The sequence below is a fragment of the Curcuma longa genome, chromosome 11 (genome assembly GCF_044706935.1).
Source record: "Curcuma longa cultivar G26 ecotype Majalengka, Jawa Barat chromosome 11, ITB_CL_G26_1.1, whole genome shotgun sequence".
Lineage (NCBI taxonomy): Eukaryota > Viridiplantae > Streptophyta > Magnoliopsida > Zingiberales > Zingiberaceae > Curcuma > Curcuma longa.
In genome coordinates, this window is record NC_133871.1 from 26,404,379 (window position 1) to 26,425,033 (window position 20,655).

The 20,655-nt window shown below is 40.5% G+C and overlaps 4 protein-coding genes across 8 annotated transcripts; 2 read left to right on the plus strand and 2 right to left on the minus strand.

Annotated features, from left to right (window-relative positions):
* Positions 1–97: 97 nt before the first annotated feature.
* LOC141840155 (uncharacterized) lies at positions 98–3,824 on the minus strand. Of its 2 annotated transcripts, XM_074728061.1 has the most exons (4): positions 3,456–3,824; positions 2,596–3,341; positions 1,817–2,175; positions 98–886 (listed from the first exon to the last, which is right to left on the minus strand). In XM_074728061.1, exons 2-4 carry the CDS (start codon positions 3,308–3,310, stop codon positions 146–148), a joined length of 1,815 nt encoding a protein of 604 aa, XP_074584162.1. In that variant the 5' UTR covers positions 3,311–3,341; positions 3,456–3,824; the 3' UTR covers positions 98–145. The 2 variants fall into 2 exon arrangements, with proteins under 2 accessions (XP_074584162.1, XP_074584161.1); XM_074728060.1 differs by having other exon boundaries at positions 2,596–3,824.
* Positions 3,825–4,449: 625 nt separating this feature from the next.
* On the minus strand, positions 4,450–17,609 carry LOC141839135 (uncharacterized). Of its 4 annotated transcripts, XM_074726808.1 has the most exons (10): positions 17,500–17,609; positions 15,233–16,531; positions 15,062–15,143; positions 14,857–14,923; positions 6,705–6,807; positions 6,524–6,615; positions 6,324–6,396; positions 5,382–5,433; positions 5,216–5,285; positions 4,450–4,745 (listed from the first exon to the last, which is right to left on the minus strand). In XM_074726808.1, the coding sequence occupies exons 2-10, from the start codon at positions 16,320–16,322 to the stop codon at positions 4,638–4,640; spliced, it is 1,737 nt and encodes a 578-aa protein (XP_074582909.1). In that variant the 5' UTR covers positions 16,323–16,531; positions 17,500–17,609; the 3' UTR covers positions 4,450–4,637. The 4 variants fall into 4 exon arrangements, with proteins under 4 accessions (XP_074582909.1, XP_074582907.1, XP_074582906.1 ...); XM_074726806.1 differs by lacking the exons at positions 4,450–4,745; positions 5,216–5,285; positions 5,382–5,433; ... (1 more) ...; positions 6,524–6,615; positions 6,705–6,807 and adding exons at positions 13,048–13,190; positions 13,637–13,817; positions 13,896–13,956; positions 14,050–14,235 and having other exon boundaries at positions 15,233–16,430; XM_074726805.1 differs by lacking the exons at positions 4,450–4,745; positions 5,216–5,285; positions 5,382–5,433; ... (1 more) ...; positions 6,524–6,615; positions 6,705–6,807 and adding exons at positions 13,048–13,190; positions 13,637–13,817; positions 13,896–13,956; positions 14,050–14,235.
* On the plus strand, positions 10,703–13,463 carry LOC141839137 (PLASMODESMATA CALLOSE-BINDING PROTEIN 2-like). Its single transcript, XM_074726809.1, has 4 exons — positions 10,703–10,833; positions 11,796–12,035; positions 12,120–12,153; positions 12,936–13,463. The coding sequence occupies exons 1-4, from the start codon at positions 10,782–10,784 to the stop codon at positions 13,132–13,134; spliced, it is 525 nt and encodes a 174-aa protein (XP_074582910.1). The 5' UTR covers positions 10,703–10,781; the 3' UTR covers positions 13,135–13,463.
* Positions 17,610–18,278: 669 nt separating the features above from the next.
* On the plus strand, positions 18,279–20,504 carry LOC141840458 (uncharacterized). The gene has a single exon (XM_074728447.1). It carries the CDS (start codon positions 18,330–18,332, stop codon positions 20,319–20,321), a length of 1,992 nt encoding a protein of 663 aa, XP_074584548.1. The 5' UTR covers positions 18,279–18,329; the 3' UTR covers positions 20,322–20,504.
* Positions 20,505–20,655: the final 151 nt, after the last annotated feature.

Consider the following 20,655-nt stretch of genomic DNA (forward strand, 5'->3'; position numbering starts at 1 on the left):
GTACATCTGATGAATAGATTCGTCGCTAATTTGTGTATTTTGTTGTTTTGTTGATGATGAGAGTTCTAACAATTCTTCCAAAGAGTTTAATTCGTGACAGAATCTTGGGAAAAACTCAAGCCTTTGATCAATTGATCCTTTTTGGTTAATCATCCAGGGAAGACAGCATTCTTTGAACATGTTGTGCAGTTGGTGATCCCTGCCTAGTTTTCTCTAAAATCTGTTTGATTAGAATCTTTATTTCATCGTCTTCATCGTCATCATTATCATACTCATCATCGATCTCGTCGCGGTAGAATGTTTCCTTGTTCTTCAATTTCTGGATCCCAATTGATTCCCTCCTAGGAGATTTTGGTTCATGCATTTCCTGTACCAAATTCTCATCCAATGAATGCAAGTAATGCTCACATTGGTCTTTCGAGTAAGTTGTCATTGGTCGGTTTTCCTCCATGTTTGAAGCCCGCACAAACTCTTCGTAAACTTCATCGTATGCATCCAGGGCTTCTCCGGTGAGGTTCAAGCAAAATGGCTGAACCAAGGCGGTGCCAGTTGGGCTATCAAGATTCGAGGAAGATCCCATGTCGCTGCTGGAGAAAGCTCTCTGAGAGAGATGGTGATCTGATTCAAGCAATTGGAGTTGCTTCTGTGTTTGCTTTAGTGTTCCCTCTAGCTCTTCGATGCGTTCTTCAAGCCTGAATTGAATCACTTTGTGCAGGCGTAAACTCAACTCTCGAGGTGAAACCGAATAGTTCGCACTGTGTGTTGGATTCTCTGAGGAGCTGTTGCTGTTGCTTGCATTAGCGGCCTGGTCCGCAGAGATCCTTCCAGGGAGTTTCTCTGCTTTCAGTTCTCCATCTGCGAAATCAGCTATTAGGTCTGGATCAAGCTGCAACAAGAAATTCCAAGAGTTAGAAAAGTTGCAAACACTATCAGAAGCGAGGGCGACACTCGTGTATAAGTAGTTGCGTCGTTAGACCAAAATCAGTAATCATAAAACCTCACATAGGTTTCTGAAGAGAGCTAGGAACAAGCACAAATATCATGTACCATTTCTTTGCATTTAGCAAAACTATAAGCAGTTATATTCAATGTTTCTTAACCCATATATGGGCTTCTATTATGTTTGCTAAATCATTTAACTTAATTCCACATATCAATGTCCCGTGCAGTAAATTCAGAGAAACTAGTTTTTTTAAGAAAACAAAGGAGCATGCATTTGGATCAATGAGAACATAAGACTGTAAACAAAGAGAAATATAAGATTCCCATTGAACAATGCATATGTATCAAGCGGAGGCATTTGTGGTTAATATTAAAAATAATTTGAAATTGTTATGTTGATAAAAATAACTACACATTATGGGTAACATAAGAGACATCTCTCTTTTCGCCCAGGGATCTTAATTAGCACAGTTTAGCTTTCAATTCACCTCTGATTGTCAAATTTAATGTGAATAGCCAATACTCCTCTCTTCAAAACAAGGGGGAAATGCATATGCAATCGTTATATGGTCCTCATTAAAATCGGCTTAAGCAGCAGCATTAGCAGGCCCCAAGTGAGAATTTTTCAAAACCATGAGCATAAATGAAACTCTAATGATGCTTGAATAACCCAAAAGCAGATCAGACTAATACTATAAGTAATTCATATTTAAGTGGGTTATTAAAAATGGGAATTAGCCAGTGAATCAAGGGAGTGTAATCGTGATACATCATATTCGAAAGTACAAATCACCATGGAAAAGTGCAGGTTATATATAAGTGTTTGTTTTTAGCTCAGAAAGTGCATGAGAACTAGAAAACACATTGGACTTACCTCACCAAGTGCTGACATTTTTCCCTTGAGACTGGAAGAATTAATGCTTAGTTCTAATTTCTCCAGCTCAATCTCAAGCTCCGCTTCTATTTCACTCCTCAACACTTCCACAGGCAAGCATATATGGTTATTCTCATCCTTCACAATACTTGGTTTCTGGTGCCCACCAGCTTCATGAGCCAATTCTTTTACAGTTACGATATCCTTCATCTCCAATTCCTCTTGCAAATCATGAACCAAGTCCTCTGAAGTCTTCAACATGTCATTTAAATTCTCTATTTCTTTTTTGTTTGATACTATAGTCGATATGATTCCAAGGCTAACTCCAACAGAGAAGACATGTAACACATCAACTGAATCTGGAAATAAGTACTGTTTATTAATGAGCAGAATATTCTCATAAACTTAATTAAGAAGCTAATGAGAATTTAAAACAACTAAGCAAACTTATGACACAATTAAGCTAAATTAACTACATCAGCCAGTTCATTAACATGCCACATCCACATGACATCTTATTTTAGTGTTGACATAGGGAGCACATGCCATATGGCACATGGTTCACCCATGAGAATGACATGGCACTGAGAAACCCCCAACAAAGAATTTAGTTGCTCCGTGTCCAATGTGGAATCCAAATGGATAGTGCATAGGAACCATGTGAATGATATGCCATTGGCAACATGCCCATGAATTGGAAATCACTATTTGCTCAACCTAAATATGCATTCATCATCACTCAATACTCGCATATATTAGAAAAATGGTGGCAGTAATACCTTTGTGATGAGCAAGCCTCTGTGGCCTTCTAGTGCTGGAAGGATCTAACTTATCAGGCAGTGTCTGTCTGCTCTTTCTTTTTGGTGTTCTAAATTCAGGAAGAGGAGAAACTCCGAATATACTCTTCATGTTTGTGTTGTCTACACCACTATGCAAATTTATGTCGGCAGGTCCATAACTAGATTTGCTAATTATGTTGTTTCCATCAGTAACAACAAGTGGCCTCATGCTTGATAAAGTGGAAGAAGGAAATGAACTGAAAGCAAACTCTTCAAATTCAAAATTTTCATCATACAGGTGAGGGATGAGGCAGTTTTCCAAGGAAGAAAGAGGTCTAGTTGATTTGCGGCGAGAAGACCTGCTTCTTAGAGAGCTTTGACCTCTATCATGTGTAAAACTCAGATTAACACTCCTTGGGGAGCCCTCTGCAAGTGAGTTATTACTGAAATCATCCATGCCATTCCCTGTTATCTCATAATGATCACCACGCACCTTCATCATTTCCTTGTCCTTTGCATAACTTCCTTTTCTGAAAATCCATGGTTGCAAACTGAGAAGAGATCCATGGTTCCTGACAAACTCCCCTGGATTCATTAAGGAATCTCCATTAACAAGATCTTCAACAGAAGAACGTTCAGAATCTCGTTTAGAAGCTAATTTCTGAAAAATGCCGCATCCTGAATTCACTATCTTCTGATTGGCCTGCTTGTCCATTTATGTGACTAGATTGATATTCTTGCCGAAACTGAAAAAATAATCCCTCCTTTCTTTCACAATGCTGAAATAAAGAAGGCGCTTGCTATCTACATATGACTTTGACGTGCAGATAAAAACATAAACCGAGATAACCCTCTGATACCTCAAGTCGTACACAGTAGGGCCTCCAAGGACTTGAACATCAGATTGCTGAAATCAAAAAACACAAAGCGGGCGCCAAAAACAAGGTCGGATCTTTAACAAGGAAAACCATGAAATGGCAAATCCGGTGCCAAATCTCCAGCTTCCATCACCAAACCGGCGATCTTTGAGCCGAAGGAGAAGCGCAAAGGGAGCAAAAACTCGATGATGCCGTGAGATGAAAGCGTCAATGGAGGAGGTAAGCTACGATCATGATCCAGAGGAGCATAAGACGAGAGAAGCCTGAGGTATGAGGCCGGGATTCCGATAACCCACGGACGAGGACAGCAACATCCGCCGAGGGAGCCTCCTGCCACAGCCCCCACCTCTTCCGTCGCATCCGAGTGGGGGAATCCAAAACCTAAGATTAAGATTTTTCACCAATTTTCTTCCCTCTTTTAATCATATCCAGAATTTATCTCTTCTACTTGGGTCCCACCAGTGGAACACGATAGTTTCACTTTCTGGCTGAGGTACACAAGTGGGTAACTTCAGATAAAGTAATTTTGAAATCTCAACTCGCCATTTGAAATTCTAAATGGCGTGTTGACATTTTTGCCCTTGAAGAAATGGTGAAAAAATACAACCGATTTGACCCGTTTTGTACCATGAGAAAATCTCCCAAGCTTCAAAATTAGCTTATTTTTGTGTATTTTTAATTGTGCAAATATATATATATATATATATGCAAAAATATAATTTTTAGAGTAATGATATGCAGCATGAAAAAATACAGCATGAAATCAACATAACACACTCAATTGCATGGCTGTGGATCCCACTACATGGATGTGGGACCCACTGCATGCAGTGTGTCATGTTGATTTCATGCTAATTTTTTCATACTGCATATCATTTCTCTAATTTTTATTCTTTAACAATTTGCAAAATGAGTAATTCTAGTATCAATAACAAAAGAGAACAAATGTTCTGCATCAAAAAGAAACACACACACAAGGAATGAATTGTATTAATCAAAATGAGTAACTCTAGTAGCTGTTACAAAAGATTTGTGTCAAAAAAAAGAGGCCAATTCAATCCAGTTGAAGTGGTCCAAGAACTATACTTGAGACGAAAATCGCAGTTATTGCCAGTGACAAGTTCGAACCCAAAGAAATCCAGAAACATAAAAAAATAATTATATTCATTTGCGTTTGTGTTTGCGATTGCGAACGCGATAGCTGAAAAAACTTTCTGGTAAAGAAAATTCATCTTCTTCCTCTAGAGCTTCTACATCCTCATCATCTGGTTTCTGCTAGAGAAAACATTTGTTAGCACTTCAACTTTATCAATTTGTTGCCAAATTGAAAACAGTAGTATACATGGATACAGATAGACATTGAACAATAGTGTGCTTTATTTACCAAAAAAGCAAAACTTAACTATGAGTTTGATTTGGTGAAGATAACATAATTGAGAATATCTAAATAACTGACTCAAGTATCATCAATGGCATGGCCAAGCGTAATGACTCAAGTATCGCGGATAATGTCAATCTGAGATGTTTAAACTTAAGACCTTGTGCACCATATCTTTCTTTCAAAGTATATCGCAAAACAAGGAAAAAGACTTAAACACAAGCTCTAGCAACCAAAATTATATCGAAGCTGATAAAAAAAAAAGTAACTGCAAAACAATGCTAATAAAGAATGCTACAGGGATATTTGTATACTTTGCAAATTCCATGAAAGTATCAAAAAATTGCTAGTGATTTTGTCTCACCATTGCTTCTAAATTGTAAAAGCGATCTAGCAACTGCAAAACATCCTCCGCCTTGAACTTCTTATCAGAGCTGCAATAGTGAAACCATCCATATGTTGTGTACATTCAGAAACACAAATTCTTGTACCAGACTATTCATATCCCACATAAACATTATGAAACTAACCTCCTTTGCAAATACTCGATCATCCCATAAAGAACAAAATGACGGTGGACGCCTGCGGTGGACAACAATTCGTCATAATGGAAGAACAAGAATCCATATTCATTGTGTATCAGCAATGTAAGGATTGGTATCCACTAACACTCATCATAATTGAGGAACTTAGAGCATCATCAATTCATCGATCTGTAAGAGCAACCAATTTTAAAGTAATTGGACTGGGTATAGAGTTTAGACCCTAATCAATTCATGATCAGTAGAGCAAACAACTCAGTTAATTCTAACTATATTCGACTTAACTTAAACCAGCATCAGTAACACTATCCTTGCGACCTTGCCCAAGTTTGTCAAAGTTTCAAAAGTTATATATTATTATTCTATGTTTCCAATCTTCTCATCAAGAATTTTATATATTAATACAAGATTGTTGATAAGAATCCGATTATACTTATTACTGAATATCTAGAACCGATATTTAATCATATTAGGAGATAACTGTTGCAAAAATAAAGAGTGCTTCAAATAGATTTCTGAAAATCAAGGCTAAGTTTGCAGGTAAAGTAGACAATGAGAAATTAATAGATAAATACAATTAATTTTATAGAACAACAAATACAAAAGAAAAGGTAAGAGAAAGATTTAATGCAACTGGTAAGACATGCCAATTGCAAAATTCTAGTGTTTCCTATAGATATATAAAATTATATGAAGAAGCATTTTAACTTCTATTTTGGGGGATTTTTATAATTCCCTCACAAAGAGATTAGAGTTTTCAACTAAGAATAATGAATTTCTTCCCAAAGATTGGGACTCACCAAGCAAAAGCAAGGAGTTAAATGCTTTAACCTTTTACTGGTTTAGCGACGAATAAGGACAAAAACAAGTCCAAAAATACTAAAAGAAAGAAACTAAAAGCCAAATTTAGCAAGATTACTATGAACTCACCCAGCAGTTGAGCAGGATGATAAAATTCCAGAGCTTGCAAAAACTTCACTTCCAGTTCAACCTCTGATTGATCCTGATGGAACCCACAACCAACATAAATACACTCAAAGAAAACAAGACCTCATAAGAAACATTCCACATCGACAGGAACAAAATGGACTATAGAAATCAACAATTAAGGAAAGACAGAGATTAAGAACCATGGGCGGGGAGGGAGCGGAGGGCGGCGCCGAGCCAACCAACGGAGTCGCGGGTTCCTCAGCCATCTTGTCCGTCAATCCTGGACGCGCCCCTGATCCGAGAACCCCACATAAAGAAGGTAAAGAGAAAAACTCCCAACAAGAAACCTAAGAAATCTCCACACATCGAATCGGAGGAAACCTTGTTCGCCTTCTTCATGCTCCTTCTCCTCCTCCTCGGTTGCTTTGCCCTGGTCGGCGGCGGCGCTCGACGAGGGTTGGCGCCGTCGCCGCGATTTGGATTTCTTTTGTTTCCGTTTCATTGGTTTCAAAGAAATTAATAACAATTCTTCACGAACTAATTTACTGATTGGCTAAAAACAGTAACCATATATATAATAGGGTTGACATTCGGTTAAAATTGAATTGTATCAAACTGAATTAATTAAAAAAATTGAATAAATCAATTTTTTTTCAAATCAACCGATTAAATTTTTTAATAAAAATTAAATAAATTAAATCAATATTTTATCCATTAATTCAATTTTCAATCGAATTAATTGGATTTTTTAAATATTATAAAAATTTTACTAATTAATTAAGGATTTATAAATTTATTTATTTAAAATTTATAAATTATTTTTTTAATTTGATTAATTCAGTTTATTCGGTTAATTCGATTTAACTGAATAAGAAATTTTAAAATCGAAATCGAATTAAATTAATCGAATTAACTGATTTTTTTAGAAAAAATAATTGAAATTCTGAAATAACCGAACTTAATTTTTTAATTCGGTCGGTTTATTCGGTTTAACCAAATTTTTATTCACCCCTATATATATAAAATAAAAAAATCCTTTATTTTATTATAATTATAAAAAATCTAAAAAAATATTAAAATAACTTATTTTTTATTTTAATATTATTATAGTACTTTTAACCAAAAATATTAGAACTCAGAATAATTCTACACTAAATAAATTTAATTAACATTATTATAATATTAATAAAAAAATTAATTTAACTTAGTTAAAATTGATAAGTCATTGTACTGTTTACTTGTTGTTATTTTATTTGGTAGAAGTTCTTAGAAATCACGTGGAGATTGAATTACATGTATATTTCAACACAAATCAAATCGAGGCGTATAACAATCAATAAAATAATAGATGAGTTACTTTTAAATAGTATAAGTTATACTTTAAATTATATGATAAATAAAATCATCATCCATCTTATAAAATTTAAATATCTAAATAATTAAAATAATAATAATTGAGTTTTGTATGTCGGCATCTATAATAATTGTCAATAACATAAAAATGATAGATTATAAAAAATTGAGTGGATCTTGGTGTTATGATCACACAAAGGAAGTTAGAACATGATGGCGTGTAGTGCACGAGAAAACTCTTTATCAAGCGTGTGGGTAAAAAAATTTACGTCCCCCGTCACTAGAATTAATTAATCTGAATTATAAAAATTAAATACCTAAATTATAAAAAAGAAATTCTTTATCAATTTATAAATTTATTTGTTATATGTATGTGTATAATTTTAGACGATCTAATCTCATCTTTCGCCCATAAAAATAAATTTGAGAAACATGATGGCTCTTGATACGATAATATCATCTTAGATGTGTTTGTAGAAATTGAATCTTAATTATTTGAGAATGCATTTATCTTTTACCCCCACACCAAGTCTTAGATGGGAATATAATCTAATATCAAATTCTATAATAGGGTAGAAATCTACAGTAGTCACATGGCTTGAGATCTGGAATAATATTGAGCTATTAGTTAAAATCAAGAAGAATCCGATAAATCTTGAAGGATGGTAAGTTGGCACCTCATCCTTTGGTCTACGACCCTAGACCTTGGCCTCAAGCTGCGGGGTCTCGATTTCTACTCGGTCTTAGATGTCGACCTCATATCAACCTCGCCCATTGACCTTAGCCTCAAGCGTCAATCTAAAGCATCGATCTCCTCAAGTTTCTGGCTCCGACCTCAACTCAGTCTCGGACGCGAATTTCACCTCAAACCTCAACCCCCCCCCCCCCCCCCCCCCGCCCCGACCTCAGCCTTGGCTTAGTCTTGGGCACCGATCTCACGTCAAGCTTTGGGCCTCGCCCTCGGCTCAATAACAGACACCAACCTCACCTCAAGCCTTAGGCCCAGTTTACTTGGAAGCGTGGATGGAGAAAGGAAAGGAATCCCTAGGGAAAATAAATCCCTAGGGGGAGAGAAAGGAAATCTTTCCCTGCGCAGAGTAAACAGAGGATTAATCTCCCCTGCGATGGCAACAACAACAACGGAGAGAGCGGCGGCAACGACTACGAGGGATCCACCCTCTTGCTCTCTACTCATCTCAAACAATGGGATATTTTTTGTTGCGGTGTCACGTAGGAAGGATTGCCCCAAGCCTCTGCGATGGAACAAAAACAACAAAGACACGGCGGTGGAGACACGGCCAGCCGTAGAGGTGCGGCATATTGCCTAGGGGAGAGAAAGGCGAAGTCTTTCCCTGCGGATCGCTTCCGGTTGACACAGTTCCGGTACTTCTTCTTCAGCCGGCGAAGTTTCTCGATGAGTTGGTTTTTGGTGAACTCGAAATGGAGTTCCTTCTTGATCTCCTCGTAGAAGGGTCCAGTGTCATACTGGTGAGAGGCGAAGGTGGTTCCCCGCCTGGAGGTGAACTCGAGGAAACCCTGTAGGATTTTGATCTCCTCTTCGTCGGTCCAAAGCCACTGGAAGAGCCGGCGGGATTCATCGAAGGTGACTACGGTGAGGTGCCTGCTGATGTCGGCCGAGGAAACGGGGATGGGAACAGAAGGCGAGGCCGTGAACAGGGGAGCACCGGAGGATGCTGCGGGAAAGGAGACGCCTTGAATAGGTATCGCACCGGAGGATGCCGCGGGAAAGCGTGCCGTCGCCGCCGTCTTCTCCTCCGCGGGCGACGGCCAGAGGGCCGCCGTCGACCAGGTCCACCAGAACCTGAAGCTGCTGGAGCGCGAGCTCGGCGATGGCGGCACGTTCGGCGGGCGGAGGTTCTTCGGCGGCGACGAGATCGGGTTCCTCGACATCGTCTCGACATCGTCCGGCCGGCCTTCATCGAGCTCCTTCATCGCTCCGCCCAGGAGTACGGCTATGGGCAGCGCGGCGTGCTGCGGATCCCGTTTGAGAAAATAAATTTCTCAGCTCCCGTCCGTCCGTCGTGTTCCGCCCGATTTCGGGGGGACAAGATTTGAGGAAAAAATGATCCGCTGATGGATCAAATTTCCTTTCCTTCTTACAAATTTTGACAGGTAAACGAAGGATGCATGCATGCAAGAGAAACTTTTCCACGGTTTCTCTTTCCACACCTCCAAGTAAACTGGGCCTTAAGGCCCCGATCTCAACCTTTGCTCGGTCTCGAGCATCGACTTTATATTAGCTTAAGGGCCCAACTTTCATCTTGACTCGGTTTCACATGTCAATCTCATCTCGACTCGAGGTTCACTCGTAATATCATAAAATCCTAAGGTCGTGTCTTTCGAAAAACAAAGAAAATATCTTAGAAAACATAAAAACCTATATTGGAATTTATGTCGTGATGTTTCAAAGATTATATTGATAATTTTATAAAAAATTGCACATACCCATGGCCACATGTATTACATAAAACTCTGAAAAAACAAAAAAAATATCTTAAGCAAGAGTGACTTATGGATCTAATTAGATCACTCTCTTTTAGAGTAATTTTTAAGTTTCTTAATCTTTTTTAATGATTATCTTTGTGGAACATACACATTATCTGTTCATCGATCGATAGTTTATTCATCTATGGAATAAATTATGATAAACAATGATGATGTTCATCTAAATTGCACTTTAATATCGATCCCATAGCAATTTGAAAGTTGGAAAGAATTGAATCATAAATTGAAGTGTTGCACATGTTAATGGAACCATCGCAGCAATAAAATTATTGTATAAACTAGTTTGTTGATTTACTGATCTTAATTGTTTCTAATATTTTATCTTTATTTCTTAAAAATATAAAACAGTCGCACGTAACGGGCCGCTGTGTATACTCATGCGCCACGTCATCACATGGATTTTTGACCGTTGATGTTCCTGAAATAGGACACGAACAAAAGCTGGCTCGCTCCCCCATGCTCTCGTCCTCTCTTTCTCTCTCTTTCTTTTGTATTAAACTGACTAGTGAGGAGTGGAAGCAAGCAGCAGCTTTGCAAGCTAGAGAGCGAGAGCACCAGTTGCCTTGCTCCACTCCTGTAATGGCCGCTCTAGCTGTTCTACTTCTCGCCCTCGCCGTGGTCGGCGGATCAGGCAAGTTCGAGTTCAAGCTGGTCGTCATGGTTTCGGAAGATTGCGACTTGTTTCTCTGAGCCCTTTTTTTTTTTTGTTTCAAATCGAGCTTTGATCTTCAAGGGTTTTTTTTTCTGATCAAAACATGGAAACATGGAAGAAGTTCTCATCCTGTACCTTTCTCTAGTACTTTCTCTGATATGTTTCTTTCTGTTTTTTTTTTTGTTCATTTTCGTTGTTCTCGGATCAAAACATGGTAAAAGTTCGTCTTTTTAGTAATGTAGTCATTTTCGCTGTTCATTTTCGTCGAACTACGGCCCTATTTGGAAAAACTTTGCTCTCTTGTAGTGCTTCACTGAGTGATAAGACATTGAGACTGTCTATTGATGCTTTTAGTAAAGTTCGGGATCATATTCTTCTCGATGCCTTTTTTGCTGTTGATTTTAAGGGATTCGTTTCTTTCTTCTCTTATCCCTAACCCTAGTTCAAAGTTTCTTTTCAGCAGGTTGCTTTCCTGGTTTTCATCAGACTTTGCGATTCCACTTTCTCAAGTGTTCCTGCTACCGGTTGATTTCTCTAATTTTGAGCAATTTTATTCAAATTGGATGGTTCAAACTCCTTTCTTAAAAGAAGTTCTTCTGGAGTCTCTTTGTTTTCTAGAGATGATAAAATCCAAAACCCTAAAATCACACCCAACATATCCATTGCAATGCTGTTCTACTATATGGAAAGCATTTGAACTCCTCTAGAACATCACAGGGTCAAATAAATTGAAAAATGCTCATCAGAAAAAAAGAAGAAGAAACATATCACATTTCTTGGCAAATCAAGCAATTTGAACCTTTTTTTTCTGGTCTTTCATCCTTTTCTTTTAAAATTTTGAGCTTGTTAATGGGTGAAAGGAGTTGAGAGAAACTATAAGGTGGTCTCTTTTCTCATCTTTTTGCCATGGAATTTGAAGGTTTGCTTTTCTGGCTTGGCAGATGCTGCTTGGTGTGTCTGCAGGTCTGACCTGAGTGATGCTGTTCTTCAGACGACACTGGACTATGCTTGTGGAGCAGGAGCTGATTGCAACACCATTCACCAAAATGGAGCTTGCTACAACCCCAACACAGTGAAAGCCCATTGCTCGTATGCTACCAACAGTTACTACCAGAGGAAGGGGCAAGCACAAGGGGCTTGTGATTTCTCTGGCACTGCCACTCTCTCCACAACAGATCCAAGTCAGCTCCTTTGTCTCTTCTTGCACTCCATCAAATTATTGTCCTTATAAAATGTAGCATTAACCTCACCCTACTTTCTTGCAGGTTACAGTGGCTGCACATACCCTGCCACTGCAAGGTATCATGATTCTTGTTTATCTTATATTAGCCGACAAGTAAAGTAAATGAATGCCATATCTAAAAAAATTACAGTCAAGGCTATCATGAACAATAAAGTTTAAGGTAAAAATTAAAATTCATATTTTTTTATTATTTTTATTCAAAAAGACACTTCAGGATGCTATACTTAGTGCTTTGTGCTAACTTTACCCTTCTAGACTAGATGCACCTTCATACCCTTTTTTAATTCTTTTATGCTCAAAATTTGAAATTGAATATAAAAATGCAATCTATGAGGTTATTATAGTCTATTTATATTTTCAAAGTAACTAAATGATTTAAAAATCATAGATTGGTAGATAGTAGATTTGTAGTTAAAACTGTTATACATATGATCAAATTTTTATACTTTTGGTCATTTTTTGTACACAAATTGTTAAAAGCTATTACATAGATGGTTAAACTGCCACCTGAGTATTTTTGAGTCATTTAGTTAATTTAAAAGCATGATTGCACTACCAATGTTCTCATACAACGCAGTTGTATATTAAGATTTAAAATTTGGCTACATTTTTGAATCATTTGGTCATTTTAAAATTATAGATGGGCTCTAATATAGTCTCTGGAGTGCATCATTCCAAAGTTGTTACAAGATTTTTTTTAATATGCCGAAAATTTTTTGTGAAAGAAATCTGCTACTGTTGTATCATTTACTTTACCATCATTTGCTTTGCTTCAAATGCTACTACTACCTGCATAAAAACACCTCTGTTGATTGTTATTGAACTTTCCTTTCTCCAGTTCCGCAGGCACAAGTTCTACACCAGCAACAAGCACCCCAGGCACTGCATCCGGCGCCTTGAGCCCTCCGAGCGGGGTATTCGGAGGATTGGGACCATCAAGCAGCCTGTCTGACAACTCCGGCAGCTCTCTTCTCATGGTGGGGATGGCTTCTCTGCTCATAACTGGTATTTGCTCATGGATGGCCTTGTTGAGTTGATGAAATGAAATCTTCTTCATTGGTTGGTGGTACACTGGGTATTTTTGAGCTGATGACTGTGAAAACCAGAGGAGAACAAATGTATGTGATAAAAGCATATCTGATCTAGTCCATGTTCCCTAGTGGCAAAAGGAATTTGGAATATTAGAATAGTTGTTCGTTTCTTGTGAGACAGTGTGTCTGGATTAATGTATTACTAAGCAGCAGTTAGAACGTGAGTTTCCTTGTTTGTCATCACTGGTGAGTTGTGAAGGATGAGCATGTGCTGTGTTTCTTAGTTATTATAATAAGCATGGCAAATTTTGTTTGTGTTTGTCAGTTTGTTGATTGATGATGTCTGGCAAATTTTAGTTAAGTTGACTTGGCTAATCCCATCAACTCTGTTATGTTGAATCCTTATGTCAGGTTAATCTTGTTTAGATGCATGCACAGGAACATAACCATTTTCCTCTATGAAAGAATATAATTACTACACAACAGAGCAAGGAGGAGAAATCACCACCTTAGAGTAGTTTGAGATGATGAGGATTTCTGAATTTTATCAATAATCTGACAGTAGAACTTCCATGATGGATTACTGTCTGTGATAGACTTCTGACCAAAAGGATTTGCTCGAACATGTACTCGAACATCATCTGCCATTGCTAGCCCTTCCAAATAAAGACGAAGATCACCTTCAGGTCCTGCGTGAGTTAAAACAATGAGATCTGCATAATGAAGGAGAACATAGAGTGGAATGGTGCATGCGTGTGGAAGTTTACCTAGAGAATTGTCATCTTTGTTGGTAAAACTATATGAATCTGGGAAAATAGCAGTGTGAGGCTGCAGAAAATGAAGTTGTGACAGCAATCAATGATATGCAAAATAAAATTTAAGTGAGAAAAGAGCAGTCAAAGGAAAAGAAGGCTTAGTTACAGGATTGCAAATAGCTTTGTAAGGAGAATCATCTATAAGCAATGTGTTAGATGCTGAGTATTCTCCCTTTTCCCATGGAAGGTCAGGCTCGTCTTTGTTCCATAATTTGCTTAGTTCCTTGAGAAGAAGTGGTTTATGAATGTTATCGATGGTCACACGGCCTGTATCAGTGCATTTTGATTGGTCCTAAATGAAACACAAGGAGGAAATTGCCTTCAGAAATTTAGTCCTCGGAGGTGCATAAAAACTAACAATGTCAAGTGACCATTGCAAATGAGTCAGATCTGAAATTATTAAAGAGTCTTAACGATAAAAGTTGGATGGATAAGATAACATAACAGTCAGTAAACAGTCAAGCAAGGATTGTGCATAGCTTTGACTTTGGTAGAACAAAAATTAACATTGGTACAAGGCCTTGCGATCAAGGTCAACTCCATAATGCAATAACAAATCCACCAAAGCATTGAAAAGGCTAGAAATAGTTGCTTTTTCTGCAACAGTTCTATGCCAACTTCAATATTTGTTTTTATGTTCACAATCACTTTATCATGCTCATCTAAATATTGAAACTTGTTAAAAGACATATTATCTATGTCAAGGAATCTTTAAGTTAATACAATTTTTAAAACAAATATTTACCATATTTAAAAAGATAGCTTTTCTTTCGTTAGGAAAGAAGAGAACTTCAAATACATTATTAAATAAATTGTTGGCTGTAGTTCATAGAAAATCAGATCACAAGATTAAAAGCATGCCTAGTACAAAAATTCAAATTTCCCAAGAGAAGAAAGATATGAGATCCCTTACCCAGCAAAATAACAGTTTATGTTTCAAATCTCCCATGAGATAGTCAACCACAGGATCCATATTGTATCTGCCAATGATAAAACGAAGATAAATTCTCCTAGTGTCATGAAGAAAAAGTATTGGCACCTCAATCGATGATCACCATACAACTACTACAACCTAAACAAAAGAAAAGTTGAAAAAAGAAAAACAATAAAGGATGCACCTTCTCCTCGAAGACCAGACACCTACACTAAATCTCTCAAAACAAAACTTAAGAAAATCATCACAGAAGGGCCTTTTGAAAACTGATACAAAGTGCCAACAGAATATTTGTCAGTAGTTGCAATTTCCAAAGCATAGTAACAACAATAATCAGAGACAAGAAAATAGGCACCTGATTTCCCTCCAACTCTCTTATGTGCTGTATGAGCATTACAATAACCCCGATTGATATCAGCCAGTAACCCATTCAGATCAAGAACAATTAACGTTTTTCTTGAAAATCTCAATTTTTTTTCTGTACAAGGCAGCACAAAATTTGAACTTACAACCTGGTCCTTGGTCATATCAGAAGACATGATATGACTTTCTGATGAAGAAGCAAGTAGTTTCTCCTCCTGATCAGAGTGTTTGGATTTATCATCGATAGTTGATTTCACAGATTCTGATTCGTCTTCAGTGCCTAAGGTAGATGTCTTTTTAAAAGTGTTCCCTGATGAAACATTACCAAACTTGTTCTCTAATTCAAATGAGAAATTAGCACATTCTTCATTATGTGAATCCAACCGATTATGTTGCTTCATGGGTAAATTTGGAGAAGGTAGTTCTTGTATTAAACCTCTAATCGGTGATGGAGGCACACTTCCTCCTTCCTTCAGGTCGGACTGAAGGGACTTTAGGCTGGCTTCTAAAGAGACAGTATCATATCGACCTGCCACACCAAAGCTGTCCACTGTCAGCTCTGCAACTACATTGTTAGCAGCTGGTTCCTTATCTGATACATATAGCCTAATAGGATCAAAAGGCTCAACAGGCACAGAAACTGACTGAGAGATACAAGTTGCACCTGAGAAGATTTCTTGGATTTCAAGTGTACAACCACTTACTCTTTCTACTTCCACATTCTTGTCAACCTTGATTGAACTGGTAGCTTCCAGCTGGTATGAGTTTGAAGACATCTCTGGGGATAAGTTGGTTTTAGTGTGTAAAGCTCGAGCAACACCAGCATGGGAATCACAATCTTCAAGTTTGGCATTGATTCTTATGGTGTCAATACTTACTGAGCCATCTCGCAGGTTGTGTGGTAAATTTTCTATTGGAAGCATTCCCTCCATCCCAGAATCAGCTTGGATATAAGCCGCATCATTATTGTCTTCTGGGGCAGGTGACGCTCGAAGGTTATGAAATGATGCCTCATCAGCATGAATGATGGTTGGGACCATTTCAGAAGCCCCAAGTAATCTTTTACTTGGGGCAAATATCATAAATCACCAAGGAGTTTCAAGCTTTCATCAAATGGGGTGGTGTAATCTTTTAATTCTCCTGAGATAGTAATATTTTGGATTTCTCCCTGTACTGATCAATTCCTCAATCTGCATTTAAATTACCAAAAACATTATCATTCAGCACAATAAATCCTTTCTTTGACGAATCATATGCCTTATCTTTGACGTCTGTGAATATCACCCACAACCTAATACAAATAGGCAAAACTACTGTTTACTAATGAAGAATTTAAAAAAGTTCCATGAGTAATGGTGCACTGGAAGGAGCAGAGATGTGGACATAGACAGCAATATAAATTTCATAGAGAATATAAGAAAGTAATCACGATAACATGGACTACCTAAGCCAGTTGTCACATATTTATCTCCAGAACTTTGACCTATGCAATCAGATTTTTCAGAATGAGTCTAAGAAGATGAAATCAATAATAGCAATATAAATCAGGTCAAACAAAACGGAAGATGTATGATGCATAAAAAAGGTTTTCCTGGAAAGCATGAATTTTTTATATGCACATCTATATAATCTAGGTAGGCATACAAACTGATACGCCTTGCAGAGTCAATGGCAGAATGAAGCTCGAGTATACAATAAAAATATGGGACCATAGCGCATTTTTCATCTTATAAATACACCATAGATCGAAACATTATAAAATTTTCAATATTTTTCTGCTTGTATAATCATTCTTATTTTTCTATTCCAACAAACACATTCACCCTCTTACCTCACGCCCTCCTTGATGTTTAGAAGGTTCAATATTACTCCACTAAGATAAATCTAATCACTTAGCCAACACGATAATCAATTAATGATTTTCGCTGCCTTCAAGTCTTTATAATTTGAACATGGATCCATCTCAACCATAACTCTAAACTAGCATAATTCAAACTTCCACTTTCAGCTCTACATGCAATTGAATCTTCCATCCTCAATTAGATTATTGGCTGATGTCGATTCACCTGCGAAGCCTAGCGATACCCATCATGACAAGACGACAAAAAAATGATCTAGACCGACCAAAGCTTCAAATCTGCACCAATTCCACTCGTTCTCCAGATTCCCAACAAGTAAAACACAGCAATAAAACGGAATATTAGCACACCCGACGCTAGAAATGCAAACCTAAGAACCAGAAAACGGAGGTCCACGCACCTGAATCAGCACCCCAATCGCTGGAAACGACGAAGAACCAATCGCAAGCGCACCGAAGCATCAAAGTAAGAGACGTGAGATCCAAGCGACCGACTTTAGATGACAGGGAATCGGCGGCGAGGCCCACCCTTTCCCTCCCACCCTTAATCTGCTCCTCCGCCACGCTGTAAGTTAACGTGTGCCCGCCCGCTTGAGCCCAAATGCAGCCACGTGTTCGTAGGTTAAACGTGATCCATCACGGTACGCGGCGGGTACACAAAACGCCAGCGTGGCAAGGTGTGAGGCAACTCGTGATGACGTCAGACATGGTCCTCGTGCGGATGCGGGCTTTGTGATATAGATCCGATCCGATTCCCTCAACTCTCGTAGCCTTCGATTCCCTTGCTTGTTTATGTTCATACGATGTGTTCCCCTTCTTATTCCGTTCACACGATCAGAACACCTATTTCACACGAATCAGAACACCTATTCCGTTCACACGAAGCTCTGGTGTGTGAATGGATTGTGTGTAAGGGACAAATATTTGACTGTGTATAGCAAATTCTATTACGGCATCCAATCCAGAACACCTATTTTGGATAAAGATATAGCACGTGGCACGGCTCAAGAGGTCGCCACGTCCCGCATGACGTCATTCCAAAGGCGAGCAAACTAAATCCGAAACAGAAGACATGAAAAATGTGGGACCCACGCCGACCGCATGCGAATAATTAAGACCACTCGCCTCGCAGCTTTATAATGACATCTCTCCCGCCCACCGCTTCCCCAGGCTTGATCGGTTCGCTGCACTAGCTTGTATCGCTTTCAGCCGTTGGATCTCCCCGGATCATATGGAGCCCCAAGGTAGCATCGTCTTCGCCACCGTCGGATTGCCCCAGTACGGTTTCGACCTCTTCTCCGTCCCCGTTCCATCCAACCTCGACGACGCCGCCGCCGCCGAACACCTAACCGATCGACGGCACACCGACGGCCGATCCGTCAATTTCAACGGTCAGTTCATCGACGAGGGCGACGCCGTCGCCTTCGTCTCCGAGCGGAGCGGGTCGGCCCGGATCTACCGTTCCGATTCGGCAGACCACGCGCCGGAGTTGCTAGCTGGCTTCTCCGACAGCCTGTTCCATGACCGTCCGACGGTGAGAAATGGACGGGTTTTCTTCGCCTCGGCGCACGAGCGCCCCGCGGAGCCGTTCAAGAGCTGGTCCGCGGTGTACTCGACGCGGATCGACACGGGCGAGCGACGCCGGCTCACGCCGGCCGACTTCGCCGACATGAGCCCTGCTATTTCGCTTTCCGGCGAGCTTGTCGCTGTCGCCTCCTACGGCTCTGCTTCCTGGAAGGGCGACTTCCACGAGCTCGCCACAGAGATCGTCGTCTTCAGATCCTCCGACCCCTCACGCCGCTTCGTCATCTGCGAGCGCGGTGGATGGCCGGCGTGGGCAGGAGAATCCACGTTGTTCTTCCATCGGAAGGCCGAGGACGGGTGGTGGAGTATCTACAGGGCAGATCTTACGGCGGAGCTAGAGAACGCCGGCGGCCCCGACGCGGCGCTTCGAATCACCCCTCCGGGGCTTCACGCATTCACCCCTGCGGCGGCGCACGACGGAAAGCGAATCGCCGTGGCGACGCGAAAGAAAGGCACAATTTATCGCCATATCGAACTGTTCGATCTTGAATCCAGGAAATTCTACCCCATCACCGAACGGATAAACCCTAATCTCCACCATTACAATCCCTTTTTCTCGCCGGAGTCGGGTTTCCTAGGATACCACCGCTTCCGCGGGGAGTCCTCCGGAGGCGACTCGGTGGTGCCCCATCTCCAACCGGTGCGCTCTCCCGTGAACGGGATTCGGATGCTCCGCCTCCACGGTTCCTTCCCGGCCTTCTCTCCTCACGGCGAATTCATCGCCATTAACGGCGACTTCCTCACCTGGCCGGGCTTGCTCGTCCTCCGATCCGATGGCTTCAAGCGTTGGACGCTCTTGAAGGAGCCATCAGCGTTCTACACGGCGTGGAGCCCGTCGGAAAAGGGAGTCATCTACACATCCCTCGGTCCTATCTTCGACTCCGCCAAGGCGACAGTCCAGGTCGCCCGGATCACCTTCGACCCCGCCGATCTTGATGACGAGGCGCCGGCGGGGGAGGTGAAAACAGAGGTGAAGGTGCTGACACGCGCGGACGCCGGCAACAACGCCTTCGCAGCCTGTTCTCCCGACGGGCGCCACCTCGTGTTCCGCTCGGGGCGGTCCGGCCACAAGAATCTCTACATCGTGGACGCGGTCGAAGGGGAGTTCGGCGCGGAAGGTGCCCGGCGACTGACTGAAGGAGAATGGATCGACACGATGCCGGCGTGGTCGCCGGACGGCGAGCTGATCGCGTTCTCCTCGAACCGGCACGACCCCTCCAACACGGACGCGTTCGGCATCTACCTGGTGCGGCCGGACGGCACGGGGCTGCGCCGCGTGTACGTGGCCGGGCCGGAGGGGTCTGCGGAGGCGGCGAGAGAGAGGATCAACCACGTGTGCTTCAGCCCGGACTCGCGGTGGCTGGTGTTCACCGCCAACCTGAGCGCGGTGACGGCGGAGCCGGTGTCGATGCCGAACCACTTCCAGCCCTACGGGGACCTCTACGTCTGCCGGCTCGACGGGAGCGGCCTCACGAGGCTGACATTCAACGGCTACGAGAACGGAACGCCGGCGTGGGGCGCGTCGGGCGGGCCACTTCCCGACTTGGGTTCCCTCTCGCTGCTAGGGCAAGATGACGACGCTGGAGAGAAGCTTCGCGGCCTCTTCGATGAACCGTTGTGGATTACTTGTGATATATAGTTTTGGCTTTAATTATGAAGTTTTTAAGTTTCCAAATATGTCATGTAACAATAAGTGTGGCAGCTCTATCACACAATTAATTTAGTGTTACTTTAATACTAAATTAAGCTGTTAATTGACTGTTGTTTACTTGCTTAAGTATCAGATTAGCAGTCAATTAAGCTGATAGCTACTATGTGACTGACAGTGCTAGCAGTCAGCGTACAACCACAATAATTTGTATTAAAATAATATTCGATGTACTGACTGATGTGACACTGATTTAACATGCCACCATGTGTAATTTTTTAATTTATTTATCAGATAAATTTAAAATATATTTATAAATATTTTA